General features: G+C 45.0%; 1 protein-coding gene across 10 annotated transcripts in view; it reads right to left on the reverse strand.

The window, feature by feature from the left end:
- The window catches only part of LOC123506358 (MAP7 domain-containing protein 1-like), a 290,206-nt gene that overhangs the window by 8,363 nt on the left and 259,017 nt on the right, over positions 1–22,826 (reverse strand). For 6 of the 10 annotated variants that reach the window (XM_045258396.1, XM_045258389.1, XM_045258395.1 and 3 more), the window contains 9 exons: positions 14,228–14,389; positions 10,700–10,894; positions 8,828–8,923; positions 7,270–7,379; positions 6,780–6,947; positions 5,949–6,103; positions 5,206–5,333; positions 2,095–2,463; positions 83–556 (listed from right to left, as the gene is read on the reverse strand). In XM_045258396.1, coding sequence (XP_045114331.1) covers positions 83–556; positions 2,095–2,463; positions 5,206–5,333; positions 5,949–6,103; positions 6,780–6,947; positions 7,270–7,379; positions 8,828–8,923; positions 10,700–10,894; positions 14,228–14,389 — 1,857 coding nt within the window. Of the gene's footprint in view, positions 1–82; positions 557–2,094; positions 2,551–5,205; positions 5,334–5,948; positions 6,104–6,779; positions 6,948–7,269; positions 7,380–8,827; positions 8,924–10,699; positions 10,895–14,227; positions 14,390–22,826 lie in introns of all 10 variants that reach the window. The other 4 variants (XM_045258388.1, XM_045258398.1, XM_045258391.1 and 1 more) reach the window with 3 other exon arrangements.

Below are 22,826 nucleotides of genomic sequence, written 5' to 3' on the forward strand. Positions count from 1 at the left end.
GACTGTGTACTGTGTGTGGTGTTGTGTGTGTTTGTGTTTGTGTGTGTGTGTGTGTGTGTATGTGGCTGACCGTGCACCTCACCTTGGGCCCGCTGGCTGCTCTTGGTGCTGAGGCTGTTGGTGTCCTCTGCAGCTCCTCGTAGCTTTTTCTGTCTAAGCATTTCAGCGCGCGTCAGGCGAGGCTGCGCCAATGAGACAGAGCTGCGTGACACCCCCCTGTCCAGCGCACTGGTGGCCACCTCCGGGCCGGGTGGCCTCGGGGGTCGTGGCCCCAGGTGACTCATGCTCTTGGACATGGTGCGGGTGGGCGGGGTCATGCGGTCACAGGAGGGGCTACTTTCATGCAGGGGTGCAAGAGGGGGGTTGCGGTGGCGTGGGCGGGCCAGCTCGTCAAGCCGGCCGAGAGACAGCGCCCTACCTGGTGACCGATGGCGGGGGCTGCTACGGTTGGCTGTGCTGTCGCGCAGGGAGGGCATGGCTGGCATCAGGTCGGTGCGGCGCCGGGCGGCCGTGGTGGGAATCGCTGCCGTCATTGATCTTGTCATAAGATCTTCTCCTGATAACCATTTAGAGTGGAAATGATAGTCAGCAAAACCCTTCATTGCATTAAAGGTGTGCTTATCTTACACGTTTGTAAAACATTTTATAACTCTTGGACTCAGGTCTGCATATCTTCACAATATAGATAATTCTTCAGTAATCAGGAAGAAATTCTTTTTCCTCAATTCCTGTCCAGTTTATCCTCATCCTCCTATCTCTGTTTCATTATGAGTAATTAATGATGCTGTTACTGCTGCTACTGGTATTGCTGCAGCACAAAATATTGTATATTAATTTATAACAATGAACATCACTTCTGTCCTTAATTACATGTCATTTCTCAGTGTCACTGTCCATGTACTGATGGAAGCATCAACCTAAGTCAGGTCAAAGAATGTTTTCCTCTGAGAGAATAGTTACACTTCTTTCCAAGACTGACTGTCGTTACAATTCCAGAGTCTATTCCTCCTCTGATGTCTGACAATCCCATCCCATGACATGAAACTGTAAATTGGAGAAACCTTGTGGAGCCAACCTTTGCAACTGTAAATTTAAGAAAGTAGATGAACACCTGCAATGACATCACATGGCCAATGTGGACAAAAAGCTTCAACTCATAACTAGACCCCTGTGGTTTGCAAGCCACCACATCAAGCATCACCATAATATATAGTTACTTTGGTGAACCTCTTGTCATGAATATGTGAAATACGCTCAATTTTGAATGATATCAATGACGGCCCAGATTGTATCAATTGTGAAGAAACACAAATCAGCTGAAGAGCTGAGTAAGATGAGCACCAAGGTGACACACTCAGACAGTGTGCACAGGGCAACAGTGAGTACTCATCTTGGAGCCTTGGCTTCCACTCAAAATCTGTCAGATTACTGACTTTAGAGCTAACAAATTTAAAATCATAAGTTTACACTAAACAAATTAAGTTTTAAATGCTCAGACAAAAACTGGATACTGTAATATCATACAGCAAATAATGACACAAAAAGAACATCAACAAAACCCGAGGACATGCAGACACATGCTCCACTGAACAGGCAAAAACACAACAAACCCATGCACTAAATAAAGTGTTCATCAGTACACACACTATTACTTCAGGGACGACACACAGATGGGTCAATGCCAACTTTGGGATGAAGATGTAATGTAGATACCTTAATGAACATAAAAAGGTTTTCACAAACGAAAGTGAAATATTAATAGCAAAACATAAATTCTACCACTAACTATACAACCTAAAACCCATAAGCTTAGCTTTTGAGTGATGTGAGACTGCATTCCTGCAAACTATCTATATTCATGCCACAGATGTCTAAGACTGCCATTTTCAGAATTGATCTGAGATAAATTACAGTACTGCATATTTTCAAGCATATTTCTGTGACCAGTGCCATAAGAAAACACTATAAATGATTAAAGGGAGAAAAGCCAGGAAAGGAAAGTAAGATATTTCTCTTTTCTTGCTGTTAAACAAACATCTACTAGAAGACAATCTTTTAAGAAGCATCCTCTGGTTACTCAGCTTGCAGACTCACCACCAACAGTGCACCCAGCCCCAGTAAATACAGAAGCAGTTCTATGAGAATAGCGCGTGGAAGATGTGGGTGTAGAAGCCGGTGAGGAAGAAGCCGGTTGGCCGTTACCGCCGCTACTTTGATTTGTGGGACCCAGTGCAGTGAAGTTATCCCCAAACTCCCACACGCAGAAACGGGACTGTGAAGTGTTTGTTGGGGTTTTGTCTGAGGATGAGGATGAGGTGGAGGATGGAGGATGAGGATCACCAGCAGAGACTGGGGTGGATGATTGAGGATTAGGTTGGGGTGTGTAGGATCTGACCCAGGTGAGGGCAGAGGGTGGGGTCTTGCGCTCCAGTGACGAGTCACGAGACTTGGTCAGCCGGGTACCTTGGGTGGTAGGGGGATGGTGAGGGTGAATGGAGCTGCCCTCGTCCCAGTGAAACACTTCATACATCGAGCTTGACATACGCAGGTCTGTAACAACAATGTGACTGTTGAACAGACAAGCCAAGTTCATTTTAGCTGGATGTCATTGATGTCTGTGGGCTGTGTACAGATAAAGCCATATGCTTATAACCCTGCATTGCAATATCTTACTGGTGACAGGAACAGCAGGTGCTATCATTGCATATAAAATGTGCTAAGACAATATCACTGTGCAAAGTATCCAAAAGAATACATTCCTTAGAGAATCTAATTGAAGTAGCTCTATTGTTAAAAGTTTCAAAACTAAAAATAATTGATCTGGAAATATAGGAAGAGTGAAGCTTGTTCAATAAAGTTATACCATAAACCAAGCCTTAACATCTATGCTTAGGGTTTTACAAGCTTGTTAGTACAGATGAAAAGACATTAATGCCACCACCATGTTATCCACTGATCCCACAAAACATCAGTGCAACCTTGCTATTTCCCTTCCACTGAACAATTCAAGGCAGTCTTGCATCAAACAAACCTGGACAACCACCACCATGAATCTAGAGTTCAACAAGGAACAGACAGCTTACATTTCCTCTTCAGCAAAGTGGACACAAACAACTTATTGCCGTCACTGTCATCATGCTTCCTTGTTACAACCACTTACAGTATACGTACACTCCAATGCATTATTTCACAGGCTGATTTCTCCTCATCACACATTATCCTCAGCCATACAATTCACTTGGACTTTGAATATACATACACTTTTCTCATGTTCAATACTGATGTGAGAAGTGTTCACAGTCATAGGTTATCATACTGCTCACCACCAAACATATGAATGCTTCTTTAATCTTAAAATATGATGAACCAACTAAAACATACTCAAGATACTTAAAATTTCATAATGCTATCCATAATTCAGCCTCTGTGTAAGGACTCAGCTCTAAACAAGATAGATATTCAAAAAGCTTTCCAGCAAAATGCAGGAGCTTCACTGATATTCAAGAGATCAATCAAATCAAAGGCATATGAAATTTCCATGTCATTGTGTAAGATAACTAGACCCATTTACTTGTTTCAGTGTCACCACACACTAACAAGTTACAAAGCTGCATTTACTGTGTGATGGTTATGACACTTTAGAATACACTGAATGTATATCACCCTCTTGAGCTCACACATTTCTAATCTCATGGATAAGTGCATGTTGTGATGTGTAGTAAAATAAAGAACCTGAAGGTTATTCAACAAATGACGTGACATCAGGAAGCTGCTGCACTGCTTTATATGAGAAAGTTTTATAAGGCACCAGAATACACTCCTTCAGCCCTGACCAAAGAAGTGAGAAGTCTTGCCTGCCTTTGGGAAGTTTTACCATAAGGGAAGCACACAAATTTAAGAGATTGGCTCTTCTAGTTCAGCTATGACAAACTACTAAATGAAAAAGTACCATTTGATGGAGGGACATTATAATAATACTGAGTAATGAAGAATTTTGTGAAAAATAAAATTGCCTTAAAGAAAAAATTCCACTGAGCAGATTCTAAAGTTCTACAGAACAAAATAATGAACAGTCACTTATGGCAACAAAATATATTAGGACATAATACCTTCTGTTTCAGACCAAGGCACATGGAACTGTGTAGCTGAAACATGACTACTCACCAATTCCACAACTTGCATATTGAGTCATTCATTTATGTAAAGTAATATAATAAACAAAATAGTATGTGTACAGATAAATAAATGTACATTTAACAAAAAAAGAAACTGCAAACAATTGATGCACAGCATGTAAGCATGATGCAATCTGGGACATTTCTCGAGGTTTTGAAACTAATGAAATGTTGTGACACACGCCAACGCTAAGATCACATGGCATCACCTGAGCATAAAAAAAAAAAAAAAAAAAGGCTAATTTCTTCTCAACTTCCAATGGGGAGGGAGGATGTCAGCTTAAAAGTCTAGTAGATGGGACTTTTATATAAATAAATCTTTGACATACACTTTTTTCTTGAGTCAAAAACTTAGTTGTAGGGGCATAGAAAAGTTTCAATGAATGGAATTTAACAAAGTTACCTTGGAGGACTATGATAAGCCTGTGTGGCCTCAACACTCAAACACTGAGGTCCTTGTGAAGGAACTGATCTATTAGTGCTGCTGGATTGAGAAGCCAAGATATTAGCATGGCAATTTTTAAGGAAATTACTGCCGATCTCATGAGGTACATCACCTCGGGCAAAAAGAGAGAGAAGGCAACACTTACTCTACCGGAGGAAAAAACACACAAAAAAAATTTCCTAAAAAACATGTTCATGTCAAAAAGTGAATTTTTTTTTTCAGAGAAAATGGTGTGAAATCCTGTTTTGTATGTATATATATATATATATATTTTGGAAACCAAATAAAATAAAAAGAAAACAACGTAAGTAATCCTTTCAAATAATCCCATCTTCAACACAGAACACAATGAGGATTGTGTGAATTTTACTCAAAATAGAAAAAAATCTCTAACAAGGAGAAAACTGAAAAGAAAGAAAGAAAAGGAAAAGCCCAATAAAGGATCTAAAGTAATAGTAGTACTAATACTAAAAAACAAAAACAACAAAATATGTAGCAATATGTAATAATAATAATAATAATAATAATAATAATAATAATAATAATGATAATAACCCCAGATGAAGAGCTCTTAATTTGGCCTACCTTCAGGCTTCCTGTCGAGACCATGGGCTGATGTAGCACGCTTCCGGCTGAGGTCTGTCTCACCACACTCTGAGGCACGGCGGGCAAGGGAGCCATCCACCATGTGCACATTGGTGGTGGAGGTGGCCCTGGGGAAGGTAGTGAAGGACAGAGGGAGGGAAGAAAGCAAAGAAAGGCTGTCAGTTTTGTAGAGAATATACATCAACATCAAAACTGTTTTTACAAGTGTTATTACATTCAGAAAGTAGTCTTACAGTTGCCTTCAAATTACACTTAATCAGCATGTGGTCTTAAAATCATGAGACTTAGTAAACAAGACATTTCAAGATCAAAGGCATGATAATGTGAGAAGCCACATAATGCTTCATCAATTGATTCCTACCCAATGGAAGATATTTCTTACTATTTACACTGAAGCAGGAACAAGAACTGTGATAGTCAAAATAAGTGCACTAAGCTGACTGGATTAGAGTGGGGTTGATAATCTCTTTATTCCTTATGTATAGTCTATCTCATGATATAATATAGTTACTACAATTAATTCTTCCTTTTACAGTAGATCTTTTTGTTCAATCTTTTTGACAGCTCCCTGCACCAGGCTGGCTTGTACACATTGTCCCAGCATTTCTTCTCTCCTAAATTGTGTCATCAATGATACATAACAAAACCACTAGGGGAAGGAGGCAATACTGTCATCAACACTGCACAACACAAAAACACCGTTGTAAAGTGTGCGGGGTCACCTTCGGGAGGCCCAGTAGGAGGAGTTGGAGTTGTCCTTGGGGTCCAGCATGCGCGGGGTGGAGCTGCCAAATGCAAACACAATGTTGCTCCTCTCATTGCGCCGTTTGGACTCAAGCCGCTGCTCTCTCTCCTGGTGAGGGAAGCAAGGATCATGCTGGGTTTGGTTAGATTATCTGTGTGTGCCTCTTGAAGACAAATACAATGCATAACTGATAATTTTAGACCATGCTATAGAATGCCAGTCTTAGGTGAAGAGAGTACTTCCAAGCAAGTAGTTGTGGAAGAAACAGTACACATGTAAAGAAGATGGAATATATAAATATTGCTGGTATGAATACATGAAAATAAAAAAACAAATTTATCAAGACATTTCAGTCATGATGCTTTTTATTGAATATCCTCTTTTAACTGTTTTTTGATAATGTGAGCATGGCAAAATGTATTATTCATATTCTTGTTGTCACAAAGTCTACACAATCAAATTACACACATTCTTGGCCAACAACTCCCACCTTTGACGGGACTCCTTCAACAATTTTTCTGCTCTCGGCATGTTTTCCTTCATTACTAATCATTGACTTTTCTTCTTGCTCTGCAGCCACTTCAAAACATTATATTGGCTAGAAATTGGTAAAACTATTCTTTGATTTACTTTTCCTTCTTTGTCAGTGTTTTTAAAGATCTTATTGCTCTTGGTGCTTCAAACTATTGCATATTGCAGTGAAAAGGTTAAAACTGAATAAACTGCAAGTATTTTCAAGCATTACATATTGCCAGCACAATTAACACCCTAAAGCTGGTCATAAGGTTGGTGTGTGTCAACAACTCACAATATTCTTCCTAATGACAGCCTCCCTTCTGTCTTGCTCTGCCTGCTGGATGATCTTTTTGCGTTCCTCCACCTGCTGGCGCCGGTCTGCATCACGCATCCTCATCTCCTCCAGCCGCTTCCGTCGCTCATTTTCCTGCTGCTCCCGGAAGCGCTGGGCTGCCGCTGCCTGTTGGGGAAAGTGGCAGTGAAAGGATCTTCAGCAGAGACTGTTGTTCAGCTTGATGGAGCACAAGATGATGGTGTGCCATAGTACAAATTATTACATCAGTGTATCAATGCTCATGATAAATCTGCTGACTTCAGCCAACCATACTAAACTGTTTTTAAGCATGATAACAATTATGCATATTTCTCTCTAGCATACTACTGACATAACAAGCTGACAAAGAAAACAAATAGCACATAAACAAATAACTGAAGAGACTGGAAAATAACTGAGGTTAGCATAGGGTGACTTGAAGCATGAGGTGGCCAGTGGCATCACTCACATGTTCCTTGAGTTCTTCCAGCTTCTGTTGCTTCTCCAGTTGCTGTCTGTCCCTCAGCTGACGCAGCCGCTCCTCTCTATCTTTGAGAGAGGCGCCAGAGGACTTGTCATCTGAGGGTAGGATCACATCTTTTAATATTCAACCCAAGACAATAGTGAAGATAACAATAATGGCTTAGCAGGTAGCATTTCTTAATGGTTGCAGCATCAGCATGTGGGGTGTCATGAGGGGTGTTCACTTACTGAAGCTCCAGCAACCCAGCATCCACCCAAGTACTGCAGGTGGATTTCATGGATGGCATAATAGTGACCACAGAGTGACTACAAGGCCCATGTATCAATCCCAGAAGCATCTATAACTATGTCTGCTTTAAAATCACCCTTAAACTATGTACAGCTTATTATAAAGAACTGCTATTTGTAAGCCTGGATATGTTTTTTTTCTAAATGCACAAGAGTAAAGGCACAATGCAACTTGCAAACAAAATGCACAAAGAGGAAACAATAAAAATATACAACATCTCCCTTCACATACAAATACTTACTACATTAACCATTAGGAAATAAAAAATACAAGTCAAATGGTGGAAGTTCAAGAACAAAAACCAGAGGCATCCAAGAGTAGCAAATGCTCTCAGCTGATTCACTGGAGAGTTTCTGAACTTCAGTGATTATTTGCTTATTGTGTTCTCCTGACATCTGAAAGCCATTCCCATGCTGCTCAGCCACAGAAAACACACAAGTAAACTGTCATGTCACCTTAACTTGGTTGGGAGTGTGGCTAAGTGGTGTGTGTGTGTGTGTGTGTGTGTGTGTGTGTGTGTGTGTGTGTTGAGAGAGAGAGAGAGAGAGAGAGAGAGAGAGAGAGAGAGAGAGAGAGAGAGAGAGAGAGAGAGAGAGAGAGAGAGAGAGAGAGAGAGAGAGAGAGAGAGAGAGAGAGAGAGAGAGAGAGAGAGAGAGAGAGAGAGAGAGAGAGAGAGAGGATTCACATGAAAGGAAAACTGTATCATTTAGTATGAAAACTGCAACATGAATAATTTTACTGAAAAGGTAACAATACTTTTGCATTGTTTGTGCTTTGAAAGATACTCACTACAACACTACCAGTCAAGATAACAAACAAGACTACACACACCTTAATGCAGCACACGGTTACCACACTGGTCAGACAACAAGAGCACTGACAGCACACCTGGAGGGAAACTTGCTTCATGCAAATCTGAGAGCTACTTGTCCTCCACAAGACAACACAACACTAATGGAGAAGAACAGAGTGCAACATGCAGGTGTTAGTCTTGGATTTTCCCTTCATGAGTCACATCAACTTTAATGTAAGTGATTTGTTAATGTATAAGCTCTGTTGATTTGTCTCAGCCTTCAGTTTCACTCCTCCAGGGACCGGCAGTTCCCGTGCCCCTGACTATAAACTACACAGCACTCCCTGAAGGTCTCACTTTCATTCTCAAGACACTTAATTCATATCTCCTTAAAATAAATTTTTTTCCCTGTAAGACCAAAACAGATTTTAGTCTTAGACAGGTTCAGGACGATCACAATACCTCCTTCTCCAAAAAAGAGGTCATTAGGGCCTGCCATTGAAGCCCTTTGTGGTTTACTTGGCTCCAAGTTATCCCCTTGAGTAAGCCAATAAGCATCTGAGGAAGACATAAGTAAGCATGAGGCCAGTGGCCAATGAGCACCACCACCATCACCTCCCCCACCTGGGATGGCCAGCCAGCCACACCCTAGATGACACACAGGCACTGGTAGGCTGGTGGCACAGTGTTAGTGATCAGTGCCAGGCTGTCTGGCACTGGGCCAGCAATGGCCCAGTGCATTTACATTTACCTTGACCTACAGCTCTTGCTAATGAATTATATGTACTTGCAGCACTAGTTAGTGTCAGCCTCTGCCCACCTCCCATGGTTATGGGGTCAGTAGGTTATTCACATTTCCCTTGATGGTGATTAATTACAGCAAGCTCTCCAGGGAAATTTGGAAGTCAAGGAAATTGCAGTGCTTTTAGTTCCATAAAGAATATTAATTAATCAAAAGCATTTTAAAGACATTTCTATTTGAGGATTATATAGAGGAATCATTCTTGCACAATAAATTACAATTTTTAAAGTCCCACTGGCAGTTACACCGACTTCTGTAAATTAAAAAACAATAACTCTTAAATAAAATAATCCACAAGTTCTAAAGATTTACAGTATTTATTGCTTAAATTGGGGATTGTTTTGAGAGTCCTATTCCTAAACTGTGCAGATTCCAGAGTGTGGGATGACTAGCCTCAGGAAACGGACCAGCGGCCATGCAGGCTGTGGCTGTGACACAAAGACACCGACTGGTGACTGACAGAGTCAATGGGCACACCACACTACTGCCACTGACGACACAAACAATAAACACCAAGCACCACTAATCTCATCCTTGTCTGTCATGACAGAGTGGTCTCATGCATGTGAGATGATATGATGTGGTGAGATGTCTAAATGCCTAAATGTTCCTAACTGCCTACAAATATTCTTAGAAAAACTGCTTTCTGGAATATTTTCAGCAATATACAGTAATCACTTAAATAATATGGATCAACATGTGAAGGAAAAAAAAAAAAAAAAAAAAAAAAAAAACTTGGCAGGTAAATTGCTATTAGTGTTGATCAGACATGACAAGGAACCCTTAATCATTCAGAATCTATGGCTTTCATAACATAATTCAATGGAGCTGCTTGCTTCTAGTATGTGCCTGCTCTTCTACTTTTGTGGGGAATAGATGCAAGCAATGTTATGGAGAGGAACAAGGCAGGAAGACACCAAAACTTAGCTGTAAAGCAACATATATGCAGTTGCCAACTTGCCTCTCATTTCATGAGTGCCATGACTTTGGAAGAACGTAGATGGATTAGACAGGACAGAAAATGTTATGTTTAAGGGATGAGTCAAGTCTTGCTAAACAACGTAAAATGGTGACACTTCGCCTTATGAATGTAATAGAATAAAATGACAAGACCACAGACTGGCTATCTCTCTCTCTCTCTCTCTCTCTCTCTCTCTCTCTCTCTCTCTCTCTCTCTCTCTCTACACACACACACACACACACACACAACTAATCATAATTTAACAATGAAAGCTTAAGCCATAACTAAGCACTATTGATTAAATCCTTCAAGTGATTAAAGCTGCAACTAAATATCTATCTTCACAAATCAAAACTGTCACAGAAGAGAGGGAAATCATCTCAAACCAACTAGTATTAAAAGTAATCAAAGCAGAGTTAGGAAAAAAAATCTGTTTAGGGTATCAATGCTCAAAATGGTGGCTTGGGTACTGCTGGTGCTACTTCTGCTGGTGCTGCTGGTCAGTCATTAGTGGTGTTGAGTTGTTTTCACACACAGAGAGGTGAGGCACAGGAGCACACACTGGGGCTACCTGTGTCAGCACCACAAGGCCCTGCACTGGGGTGGGGCACCGGGGGCAGGGAGGCCAGCCCTGGCCCCATACTGTAGTTCATCTCCGCTGCTGGCTGTGGCGGAGCTGGTGGTGGTGGTCCCAGGGCCGGGCTAGCTCCTGCTGGACCTTCGTCTCGGGTGATTTCGGTCGTCAGTAATGCAAATGAGACTTGCCCTGAGCCGTGAGCCAAGGGTGTTAGGCGGCGGCACTACTCAACACACTAGACGCGTGTTCTTCACCTTGTCTAGCTAAATGACACACACGCTCCTCATTGTATCCTGATATTTTTATAATAGCAGCTAATCCACTTTAAGCCTGCCATCCATTACAACCCTCGTATGCCATCAAGGGGCCCATTAAGCTCAACACCTGTCCTGAGTCCCTGCTATTATGGTTCTTGCTGGCCATCACAGGCTCCATTATGCCCCCCACCTACCTTCAACCTCTCACAATCCCCTTCCTGCCAGCCTCAACTCAACCCTCTCTGCCCTTTCTGACATGCCACACCCTGTAATGTTGCTTAACAGTAATGAATGAAGGAAGGAAAAAAATACTTTCCCTTCCAATGTGTGAATATGGTTTCCAAGTACTGTAATGGTGCACATGCGTGCGCATGCACACATACACACACACACACACACACACACACACACACACACACACACACACACACACACACACACACACACACACACACACACACACACACACACACACACACACACACACACACTACCTTATGAGGTGTAGCACCTTGAGCCTGCCCTGCCTTGCACTGCCTTGGTCATCTTAGGCAACATCTTGTACCCAAGGCTAATTATTCTGATTTTTGTATAGAAATCAGATAATTGAAATCTCAAAAAGAATTCTAATCCAATAATGAGAAAAACATTACACAAGCAGAGAAAGGTTCATTAATGAGGGGCATTTATCACAAGCAAATTGCAGAATAATTTAGGATGTATGCTTCTCATTACTGTCTGTGCCACACCAACATGACAGATGTGGCCCCTAAAAGAGTCCCTCTCTACTTTAGGCAATCATCATGGCTACAGGCTGTTACATTTCTGTCAGCTGAATGGTTCATCTCAAAGATCTATGAGGGATTCCTCCTGTCAAGTTACACCAGCGATGTTTTCTTTCCTTTGCCAAAGAGGATCCCCTCTCCCCTCGAACTTTTAAAATGATTTCCCTCATTACTACCATTTCATCACACACACACACACACACACACACAGCACAAGACAGACACTTTCCAAGATAAAGCTTCCCAAAGACTTGTGCTCAGCCTCCTTCACCAGCTCCAAATATTGACTTCTTCACAGCCACACAACTACACACATTTCATCTGATGCTTCTGTCATTTCCATTAAACATCTTTCATCTTAACTTTATATTGGTTCCTAGAATACCATTTTTTTCCCTCCTCCCTTCCCCACAGCCACATAAGCTGACTTAGCTGCAATCTATCCCTCCACTACATTCAATAAAACCTTCTCGTCTCTGCCAATCTTCCTATTTCTTTCCAGCTGAGGCAGTACTCCTACAGCCCAGTGCTTCCCAGACTCCCACATCCACCAAGACACATGAGAGCAGAGAGCCGTGCTAAAGACCAGTGAATAGAGAGTGTGGTTCTGAGAGGTCCACACTGTGAGGAGACTGATCAATAAGGAGGGAGAAGCAGCCCAAGGAGAGGCTCATTGAATGGGATGAATGGATTGGGGGGACATTTTCAAGGAACGAGAATATGAGTCGTGGGTTTACATCCGGGGGAAAGATATAAGGGAGGTGGCCATCCTGCTATTGAGTATTGGCTTGAGGGGTCACTACCTATGTATCTAAAGGGGTCAAGAGTCACTTCACTCTCATTCATGACTCAGAAAACATTTACTAAAGTATGTAAGGTCTGAAAGACATCCCTGCATTAATATAGAAAGGAAGGAGTTGTAGGTAAGAACAGTACATATAGATGAATAAATTATCAAAGCATAGAGAGTTTGACAATCCCTGATGAGTTTCACATGTAATTAAAACCCAGTAAATGTCACAAATGCTTAATGAAAAGCAATAATCTTGGAATCTCAGACAGGCTCTGGACACCTGAGCTGCAGGAATGTGTGACAGGCAGGTGTGTGAGGGTCAGCAGATCCACCTGTCACCCAAGACTTCCCTCCTGACAAATGGTTCCTGACTGGGCTGTTCATCGGGACTGCTAACAGGGCCACTTGGCACCTGGAGGTCATTAACTGTACCTCTGTGAGACAATGGATTAAGGACATGGCACCTCACACCTCCCTCTTGGGCCTTCTCCCTGATATCCATCGCCACTCCCCTGACACACACCTCACTAGGTCTTGCTCCTTCAGCTAGTAAGACTAGGATTCTATAATGATAATATAGACTAATATAATGTAAAAGTGCATTAAAGAAGACTAAGAGCTGAAACACTGAAAGATATTCCCATCTAGGAGCATGCTGTGTGTGCACTTGGTAGAGAAGGTCAAGAACAGCACAAAAATTTCTGGTACTGGGAATAAATCTATTCCACTCTTAGCAGTCATCTATATTTTGGCAATGGGAATATGAGATAAAGGTTTTATTCTCAAATAGTTAATAAAAGAGAATGAGGAGAAATGACAATACTTTTCAAGATCTTTGCTTTTTCATGCTGTAATATTGGGAGCATTAAAATATCTTTCAACTCATGTTTCACTGCAGTCGCAAGAACTGTATTCTACAAGGATGGAGGGGACAGCAAGTTCTCTTATTCATATGGTTTGGGAAGAATATAAAATAAATTTATGAAAAATAATTGAGTAAAATTCAATTTGAGAGTAGATCAGCAAAGTTGTAATGGAGGGGAATATGGCACTGAAGCACTGTTCCTGACCTCACCACATCTCCCCAGCAGGAGAGTAACAGGCAGGGTGGTGTGCCCTTCACTCTCCTCTACCAAGACCCCTTGAGGACCACCACAACAGTGGCCCAATGGTCCTGTGCAGCACATGAATAAACCTCTGTGTAATGCACACGATGCAAGCACTGCTACTTTGGTGGTGTTCCACAGACCACTGCCACCAGTGTGCTGTGACACTGAAGGAGGAGGTGGGAAGGGCTGAGGAATGGAAACAACCTGGCTTTTGTAATGCCTGGAAGGAATTTTCAGGAATAATAACACCCTCACCATCAACACCTTCACCAGAACTGACACCAGACACTGATATTGGGGGTGATGACATTAATTAAAAGGGATCAGCTTATGGTGATGGTGGTGGTGGTGGTGGTGGGGAATGGTTTTGCAGGTCAGGAGAGACAGGAAACAGTGAGGCAAGGTTAGGAAATAGGGATAGTATGAGTGGTGGGGAGGAGTCTTGAAAAGAGTGCTGGAAGGACACACAGGGAGAAGGGAGGCAAGGTTAGGGGAAGGGGAGAGAACAGGTGATGGTGGGGAGGAGTCTTGAAGAGAGGGCTGGAAGGATAGGAAGAGGGAAGGCATGATGGGCTTACCCTTCTGGGCGGGGCTCTTCTTTGTGGTGGCTGGGTTGGGCTGCCGGTCCTTCTGCTGTTGCTGCTGCTGCTGCTGGCCCGTCTGACTGGCATGGCCGTTGGCAGCAGGTGGCACGCTGCCCCCCGACCCCCCACTGTTGTCTCGGCCATCACCTCCCCCGCCTGAAACATGACAAACACCCTTCATTATTGCTCAGCTGACACCACTCCCACACTCTCTCACTTCCTATGCAATGACCTTTTGGTTCTGGTTGTTGTTGTTGTTGTTGTTGGTGGTGGTGGTGTTGAGACCGACAGAAGCAGTGGTAAGGCTGCTCTAAGTGATGGTGACAGCAATGAGGATGGTGGTGACAACACTAGTGGTGAGGCTGATTTTATTGCAGTCTAGGTGATAGATGTGGTGATGGACTGTGGATTCACCAGTCTAGACGAGGGGTGATGTGACTTGTTTTCACCAGTAAACCTTTGCAGCTGTCTTGCCGTTCCCATTACTGTCAAAGGCAGGCACGAGGTTCTCGAGACGCGGGGAGAGCAGAGCGGAAAGGCAAAGAAATTACCTTTACGACACAGCTCTCATTTTGGTAAAACAAACTTTCCTAAAAGAGTGTAACTTTAACTACCACCACTATCACTCCCATCACTACTACTGATAACAACAGTAACACTAAATGCCTGCAATATCTATGACCCCATAAAGGTAATAGGAAAACAACCCTCTAATCTCAAGCTCTGAGGAAATTGACAAGGGAAGGGAAAGAGAGAGGGACAGAGGGGGAGTGAGGGGGAGGGGAAGGGTCACAGCAGCAGTCAGTGTTGCCAGATGCAGGTGTCTAACATGAGTGAGGTGAGCCCTTGCCTTCAAAACACTTCCTTTATGGGGGCTGGAGTGGCTGTTCTGGAACCAGTGTGTGTGTGTGGCTTGGATTTGAGGATCTTTTGCTTCATGCTCTCAAGTGGTGTGTGGCCTTGGTGGGGTGAAATGTGGGAGTGCTTTGTGGGATGGAGTGCCTCGATGTGTGTGTGTGTGTGTGTGTGTGTGTGTGTGTGTGTGTGTGACCCCATCTACTGAGCCACACAATACCTAATAACACATTATAGAATAAGAGAGAGAGAGAGAGAGAGAGAGAGAGAGAGAGAGAGAGAGAGAATGGATGGAGGATGAGACGCGGCGTCAATGATGAATCGAACGAAGGTTGAATTTTTTTTATCTTTTTTATTGAGCCATCAAGACGTCCACTCCCAAACCACGTCACGGCGTCACCTTGTCACCCTTCCCCCCCTCAACCCCACTCCCTCGCGCTACGGTGGCGCCTCACGAGATAAACGGCGGTGAAATGTTAGACAAGCCTCGCGCCCCCCGACTGACTCTCTCGCCCGCCGGGACTCCTCAATTTCCTGTCTTTTTCAGGGGCGGTAGTTAATCTGAGGCAAGTGGCCGGGCGCCCCATCCTGACGGCGCTTCCTCCCGCCCTTGCCTCCAGCCGCCTTTTGCTCCGGAAGGTTTATCTCCAGCAGGTTGTGGCCGAAATGGCTGACTGCAAATTATCAGCCTTAAATAACAACACACTGAACACTACGTGAAGAAAGGGTGCCGCCTGAACGCCATTTTAGCGGCAGTCACGCGAGCCCTTCTACCTTTCCGGTGGGAGCTGGGAGGGTGAGAGGGAGGCACACACCGGGAGGAGGAAGGAAGGATGGCGAGAGGAGAGGAGCAAAACATCCTAGCACGTTTCCTCCATAGACCGGCGGCTGTAAGGAAAGTGAAGATGAGGATGCTGGCGGGCCGTCCTGACCTCTGACCTTTACAGGAGGAGGAGGAACTGGTGGCGGTGGAGGTAGCGGCAGCGGTAGTGGTGGGCCAGAAAGTGGAAGGCCGCTTGTCCCCCAAAATCTCCACATTCCCACGTCAGCCAGCCAACCCGTGCCGCCCCCCACCCCCACTCACCTTCACCCCCATCGTCTCTGTCAGTCCGTCGCTAACATGCATTGATAGAAGTTTATGGCAAATTATCCCGCCGTGCAGTGACTTGTGAGGGATCGCAGGGAGGCATGGCGCGGCGCCCCCCTCCGTCCTTGCGCCTACCCCATCGCCCGGTGGTAGCGCTTCGTCTCCCTGTATTGGGTGTTGGTGTTGGCGCGGCGCATATTGCTTTCCCGTGTAATCTCCGGCGACACCTTCGCCTACATAAATTGAACGTAATGTCTCCCCAACCTTTTCAAGCCGAAGTTATCTGGAGGGCGGCGTGACGGGGCTGAGGCACAGGCGGCGGCTCAACTGTCTGGCTCCCCCTGTGGTGGCCGCCCGCCGCCCGCCGCCCGACACAGCTCGTTCTCCTGACGGCGCACTATACTCCCCTTCATCGCCGCAGCCTGACCTGCTTCACACACTTTACTACTCGCCTACATTTTTCACCCGTGCCCCTGGCCTGAGATTGGCCGGCCAATGTAGGGGTCCCTCGTCCCAAGGCGCCGGCGCCTGGCCAGCCTCCAGAGCCCGCGTCTCGCCTCGCTGCCCCGTCATCAGGGGATCGACCCTCACCCTAACACCTTCGTCGTCAGGAATTTCAATGGTGTCCTTCGTCCACTCGCAATCCCGCTAACGTCACAGGGACCCCTGCGGCCCTCCTGGAGACCCAGGGGCGGATCCGTCTGTGGCCCGCCGCCTCCTGATCTGTAATCCGCGGGATGGAACGTGACATTCAAAGTTTAAGAATAATTTTCTCTGGGGGTCGACCTCACCACGGAGTGTGACGGAGCCCTTTTTGAACCCTCGTGAACCCCATCCACCGCTGCGAAGCGACCCCCAACCCCGACCCGCCTCGCTCCCTCTTGACCGCTTGGCTCACTGACACTAGTGCGTTCCAAGTCTTTGCTCCGGGGCGAAAGCGACGAGTCTGCCATTAGGGACTCCGAGGCTGCTGTGAAGGGGCTCGACACATCGAAATATTGAGAATTGCATAATGGAGCGCTGGGGACACGCCATCATCTACTACAGGCATCAAAGACTGCCACTACAAGCGCCATCCTTTATCCCCCCACACCTTCCCCACCACCGCCGAAAAACAAAGCACTTCCACCCCTCCTTCTACAGACTCAACTTCCTCCTCCCGACCCGAAAAAGAGGCTTCTACATGGCCATCACGAGGCTAACAGAAAGCCTTCCGTCCCTCCCTTCCGCCCCTCCTCCCCTTCCACATCCCTGTGCTCCTTCCCTCTACTTCCCTTCTCTCCTCCTTCCCTCCCTCCGGTCCTTCCTGATTCTTGTCGCGCCGGGAGAGACATTGTCGAGGCACAAAACGACGTGGACGACGAGGAATGAGGCGAAAAAAAAAAAAACTGCTGTATACGACGGCGAGAGAAGACGAGATGGAGAAGAAGGAGGAGGAGGAGGAGGTTAAGAAGGCAAGGGAGACAGGTAAGTAAAGTGTGTGAATCTCATAGACAAACACTGCAGGTAATCAGGAAGGAAAGCTAGAAAAGTAAAAAAGAACAGAAAAAGTAAACATGAAAGTAATCCTTGTACGCGTGGACGGACGACGAGGGAAAGAGGAGGGAGTAAAAGAAGATAGGAGGGGAGGGAGAGTGGAAAAAAAAGGCCGGAAGAGGAGGGGTAGGTGCGTAGGCAGACAGGCAGGTAGGGAGGGAGGAACGACAGGAGACAATGGAGTGAAAGAAATAAGTAGGTTGGCACGGTGGCAGAGAGAGAGAGAGAGAGAGAGAGAGAGAGAGAGAGAGAGAGAGAGAGAGAGAGAGAGAGAGAGAGAGAGAGAGAGAGAGAGAGAGAGAGAGAGAGAGAGAGAGAGAGAGAGAGAGAGAGAGAGAGAGAGAGAGAGAGAGAGAGAGAGAGAGAGAGAGAGAGAGAGAGAGAGAGAGAGAGAGAGAGAGAGAGAGAGAGAGAGAGAATATCAGGCACTTATGTTACGAAACCAACTTACACCCTACCCCCCCACACACACACCTCGCGAGAGACAAACTGATCTAGTCTTGCTATGAAACCTGAACGAGAACACTTACTAACAGGCTTTTCTGGTGAGAGGCAATAGCAGCAGCAACAGCAGCAGGAGGAGGAGGAGGAGGAGGAGGAGGAGGAGGAATCAGCTTAGTAGTGACAATGTGTGGTGTGATGTGGTGAGAGAGAGAGAGAGAGAGAGAGAGAGAGAGAGAGAGAGAGAGAGAGAGAGAGAGAGAGAGAGAGAGAGAGAGAGAGAGAGAGAGAGAGAGAGAGAGAGAGAGAGAGAGAGAGAGAGAGAGAGAGAGAGAGAGAGAGAGAGAGAGACGATGACAAAGGTGAATAAGGGAGGGTGAGAATGAGAACACTAAAGGTAAGGAGGAGGAGGAGGAGGAGGAGGAGGAGGAGGAGGAGGAGGAGGAGGAGGAGGAGGAGGAGGAGGAGGAGGAGGAGGAGGAGGAGGAGGAGGAGGAGGAGGCGTAATGGGTTCTTGACCGTGGCAGAGGAAGAACAGTGTTTGCAGAGAGGATGACGTCTGTGGCCCCCTCTTCCTCCTCTCCCTTCTCTTCCTCCCTCTTCTTTTCCCTCTCCTTCCCTTCAATTGTCACTTCTCTTCCCTTCCTCCTCTATAGTCATTTTCTCTCCTATTCTTCACCCGTCTTCTATTTGGCAATTTCATCCAATCACTGTTCATTGTTGCTTACTTTCTATTCGCTCTTCCATTTTCTTCAACCAGCTCCCTATCATCCTCTCCTTCATCTATCTCTTTTCTTTTCTCCCTTTTTCCTTTCCTTCTCTCGTTCTTTCTCATCTCTTTACATAATTTTCTCTCTCTCTCTCTCTCTCTCTCTCTCTCTTCTTTCCTCATTATCATATAAGCTCTCTTTCCTTTCTTCCATGTCTCCATCTTTCGTTCTCTTCTCCTCTTTCTTAATCAACGCCTACTTCAGTTTTTCCTCCTCCTCCTCCTCCTCTTCTTCTTATTTCTCCTTTCCTCCTCCTTTTCTTCTCTTTCTCCTTTTATGTCTTCTCTTCTTTCATCACTTTCCACTTCAGTTGATTTCTTTTTCACCTCTTCTTCTTCTTCTTCGTTCTCTTTTCTTCTTTCATGACCTTTCACTCTAGTTTTCTTCTGACCCTTTCTCCGTTCTTTATCAGCGTTTACTTAAGTTTTCCTCTACTCTTCCTTCTCCTCCTCTCCATTTCTTTTCTTATTTCATCATCTTCCACACCAGTTTCCCTTTATCTCTCCTTGTTATCTCCATCCCTTCTCTTCTTTCATCATCGTATACCTCAGTTTTCCTCCACTTCTCCTTCTCTTCCTCTCTTCTCTTCTTTCATCGGCTCCCATTTCAATCCTCTCATCTTCTTTATCTCTCTTATTTCATATCTTCCCTATTTTTCTTTTACTTCTTTTCTTCCTCCTTTTACTCCAATTTTTCCCTCCATCGTGTCTTGTCTATCTTTCATCAACGTTCACCTCTTTCCCCTTCTTCCCTCCTCCTTCCCTCCACGAAGTCTTTCCCAAAAACCAGCTTCATCTTCTTCTTCGAACAAACGTGTCACACAAAAGTAATATAAAATAAATACAGAAGCTTCATATTGAAACTCAACTGCTCTCTCTCTCTCTCTCTCTCTCTCTCTCTCTCTTTCTGACGTCACAGAATTATTGTCCTTTGAGAGACGTAAAGCTGGCGTTGTTCTGTCGAATGCGTGTCTGTCTGTGCCTTTGTCTGTCTAACTAACTGGCTGTGTGGAAAGTGTGTGTGTGTGTGTGTGTGTGTGTGTGTGTGTGTGTGTGTGTGTGTGTGTGTGTGTGTGTGTGTGTGTGTGTGTGTGTGTGTGTGTGTGTGTGTGTGTGTGTGTGTGTGTGTGTGTGTGTGTGTGTGTGTGTGTGTGTGTGTGTGTGTGTGTGTGTGTGTGTGTGTGTGTGTGTGTGTGTGTGTGTGTGTGTGTGTGTGTGTGTGTGTGTGTGTGTGTGTGTGTGTGTGTGTGAGAGAGAGAGAGAGAGAGAGAGAGAGAGAGAGAGAGAGAGAGAGAGAGAGAGAGAGAGAGAGAGAGAGAGTGTGTGTGTGTGTGTGTGTGTGTGTGTGTGTGTGTGTGTGTGTGTGTGTGTGTGTGTGTGTGTGTGTGTGTGTGTGTGTGTGTGTGTACGAGTTTTTTTCTAATTCAAAGTATCTCCTCATATTCATACCAGCAAGAAACACATTTTTTTTTTCTACCACGTACACATCTACCAATCTCTTCAATATATTTACTCACTCACTCATCCACTTACCTGACCATCAATCAACTCATCAATCAATCCTGTACCACCACCACCACCACCACCACTACCACCACCACTACTCGATTGCCCCATTTCGCATCAACCAATCAAATTACAGAGAAATACACCACGAGTACATATATTTTTCGCTTTGTCTGGCAGCGTCTATCAGTCTATCTATCGGCGAGCGCGCTGTGTCAGGGCCATCACTCAGCCTCCTGCCGCCCGCTAAACTCAGTCCAGCAAGTTTTAAGGATGAAAAAGTTACCAGAAGAGCGAGAGGAAAAGGGAGAGGGGAAAGGAGTCGAGAGGATAAAAGGGAAAATGGGGAAGGACAGACAGTCTCTTTTGCTGAAATGTCCCTTGAGTTTCCAGTATGATTCCCTCACTCAGCTCCATTAAGGAGTACCTTCACCAGTGTCTCCCTCACCACATTCTTGATTTCACCACATTTACTCCCTCTCTCCCCCAACCTCCTCCGTCTCCCTCCCTTGTATAGAAAGAAACACTCACTGAACCATATATATTCTTTTTTATGTAAGAGGGAGAACTATCAAGGGCAAAAAATGAATATTAGAAAAAAAAGGCCCACTTGAACTGCAGTCTCCACAAAAGAAGCAAAATAGTCAGTCAAAATTCAGGGACAAATGTTTCGATATATACAGGTGTTGTGTTGCTGTATATAGAAAGAAACATTCAGTCCAGGTGTATTATACGAGACAGTGAACAGATAGAAGTTAACCTTTTCACTAACTTTCTTTACTAGGATGGAAAGAAAAGTGGAGTTAGAGGTTAATTGTCTTTTTTCTCGGTTACAGAACTACATAGGGAACTGTAGGATAGAAAAAGAATGGTCTAAAAACCTAAAGGGTGTTTTTTTTTTTTACATAATCCTTTTTGTGATAGTCTCTCTTAAATGGTAGTGGCCTATAAAAAGATATAATCAACCCCCCCCCCTCTCTCTCTCTCTCTCTCTAAGTTAGCAAAGGACGACCATAGAAATAAAAAAACTGATTTATTAATGAGGTAAATATCTGTTTCAATTCTCAGCCTAACTTCATCTCAAATCCCCGCCCCGTCCTCGTCCAGCCCCGGTCCCCACCCCCCTGTCCACGCCCAATTTGCCCCGTCCTCAGCCTCCGCCCAGCCCCCGCCCCAACCCACGTCCTCAGCCCCATCAGACACGAAATCCTACAGTCCACACGTGCGTACCTCATTCCACACACCTGGCCCAGTCTTGCCATATCTCCAGACTTTCCACATTGGACTTGCAAAACACCTGTCTCTCTCTGTGTGTGTGTGTGTGTGTGCTATTGCCTCTGTACGTCTGTATGTCTGATATTCTCCCTTCTCCCTCTATGCCACCCCTCCCCTACCTCCCTACCTCCCTCTCTCTGGACCCTCAATCAATCTGGTTAGTCGTATGCAAATTAAGTGACACAGTGAGATGCCTCGTTTGCCTGACACAACACCACCACCACCACCACCACCACCACCACCACCACCACCGCCACCACCACCATCACCCTTATCACAGCCAATTCAGCAGTAACAGCAGCAGTAAAAATAACAGCAATGACATCAGTAACAGCAATATTGGGCAGGCGGAGTATAGGAAGGCTGGCTTTGAGTAGAGGGGGAAAGAAGGAGAGGGGGAAAGAGGGGGTGGGGAAAGAGGGGGAGGGGAAATAAGGGAACGGATGACTTGAAATGGAGGAAAGGAGGGAAAGGGAGAGGAAAGAGGGGAGAAAAGAAGGCAATGGTAGACTTAGAGTGGACAGAAGGAGAGAGAGGAAAAAAGAGGGAGAAATGTGAAGGGTGCTTTATCATGGTGACTGGAAAGGCAGGGTAGAGGGAAAAAATGGAAGATATAGCATATAAAAACGTTTGGGAGGGGAAAAAGAGGAGAGTTGGGGAAGAGTACTAGCATGGAGAAGAGGATAAAGGGGAATGTAAGGGAGAGAAGAGGGGAATATAAATGATAGAGGAGAGGAAGTGAATGAAGATGGAGATACGGAAGAAAAGGTGAAGGGAGAGAAGGAAGAGAAGGGAGAGGAAATGTATTCAACTGAAGGGAGGAAATGGAAGGAGAAGTGAAGTGTGGAGGAGGAGAGAAGTGTGTTGGAGGTACACAGACGAGAGGAGAGGAGAGGAGGGGGAGGAGTAAAGAGGGGAGGGAAGGGGAGAGGAAGGGGGCCAGGGGAGGACATTGAGTGGTGTGAGCGATCTAAAAGGGACCACCTCAATATTCAACAATGCACATTAAAGTTGACTATGTATTACCCACCACTCCATCCCTCCACTCCACCCCTCTCCACCTCCCCTCCACTTAACCCCCACCTCCACTATCCTCTCCACCTCTCACCTTCGACCCATCTCCC

This window comes from Portunus trituberculatus, chromosome 19 (assembly GCF_017591435.1).
Source record: "Portunus trituberculatus isolate SZX2019 chromosome 19, ASM1759143v1, whole genome shotgun sequence".
NCBI classification, from domain to species: Eukaryota; Metazoa; Arthropoda; class Malacostraca; order Decapoda; family Portunidae; genus Portunus; species Portunus trituberculatus.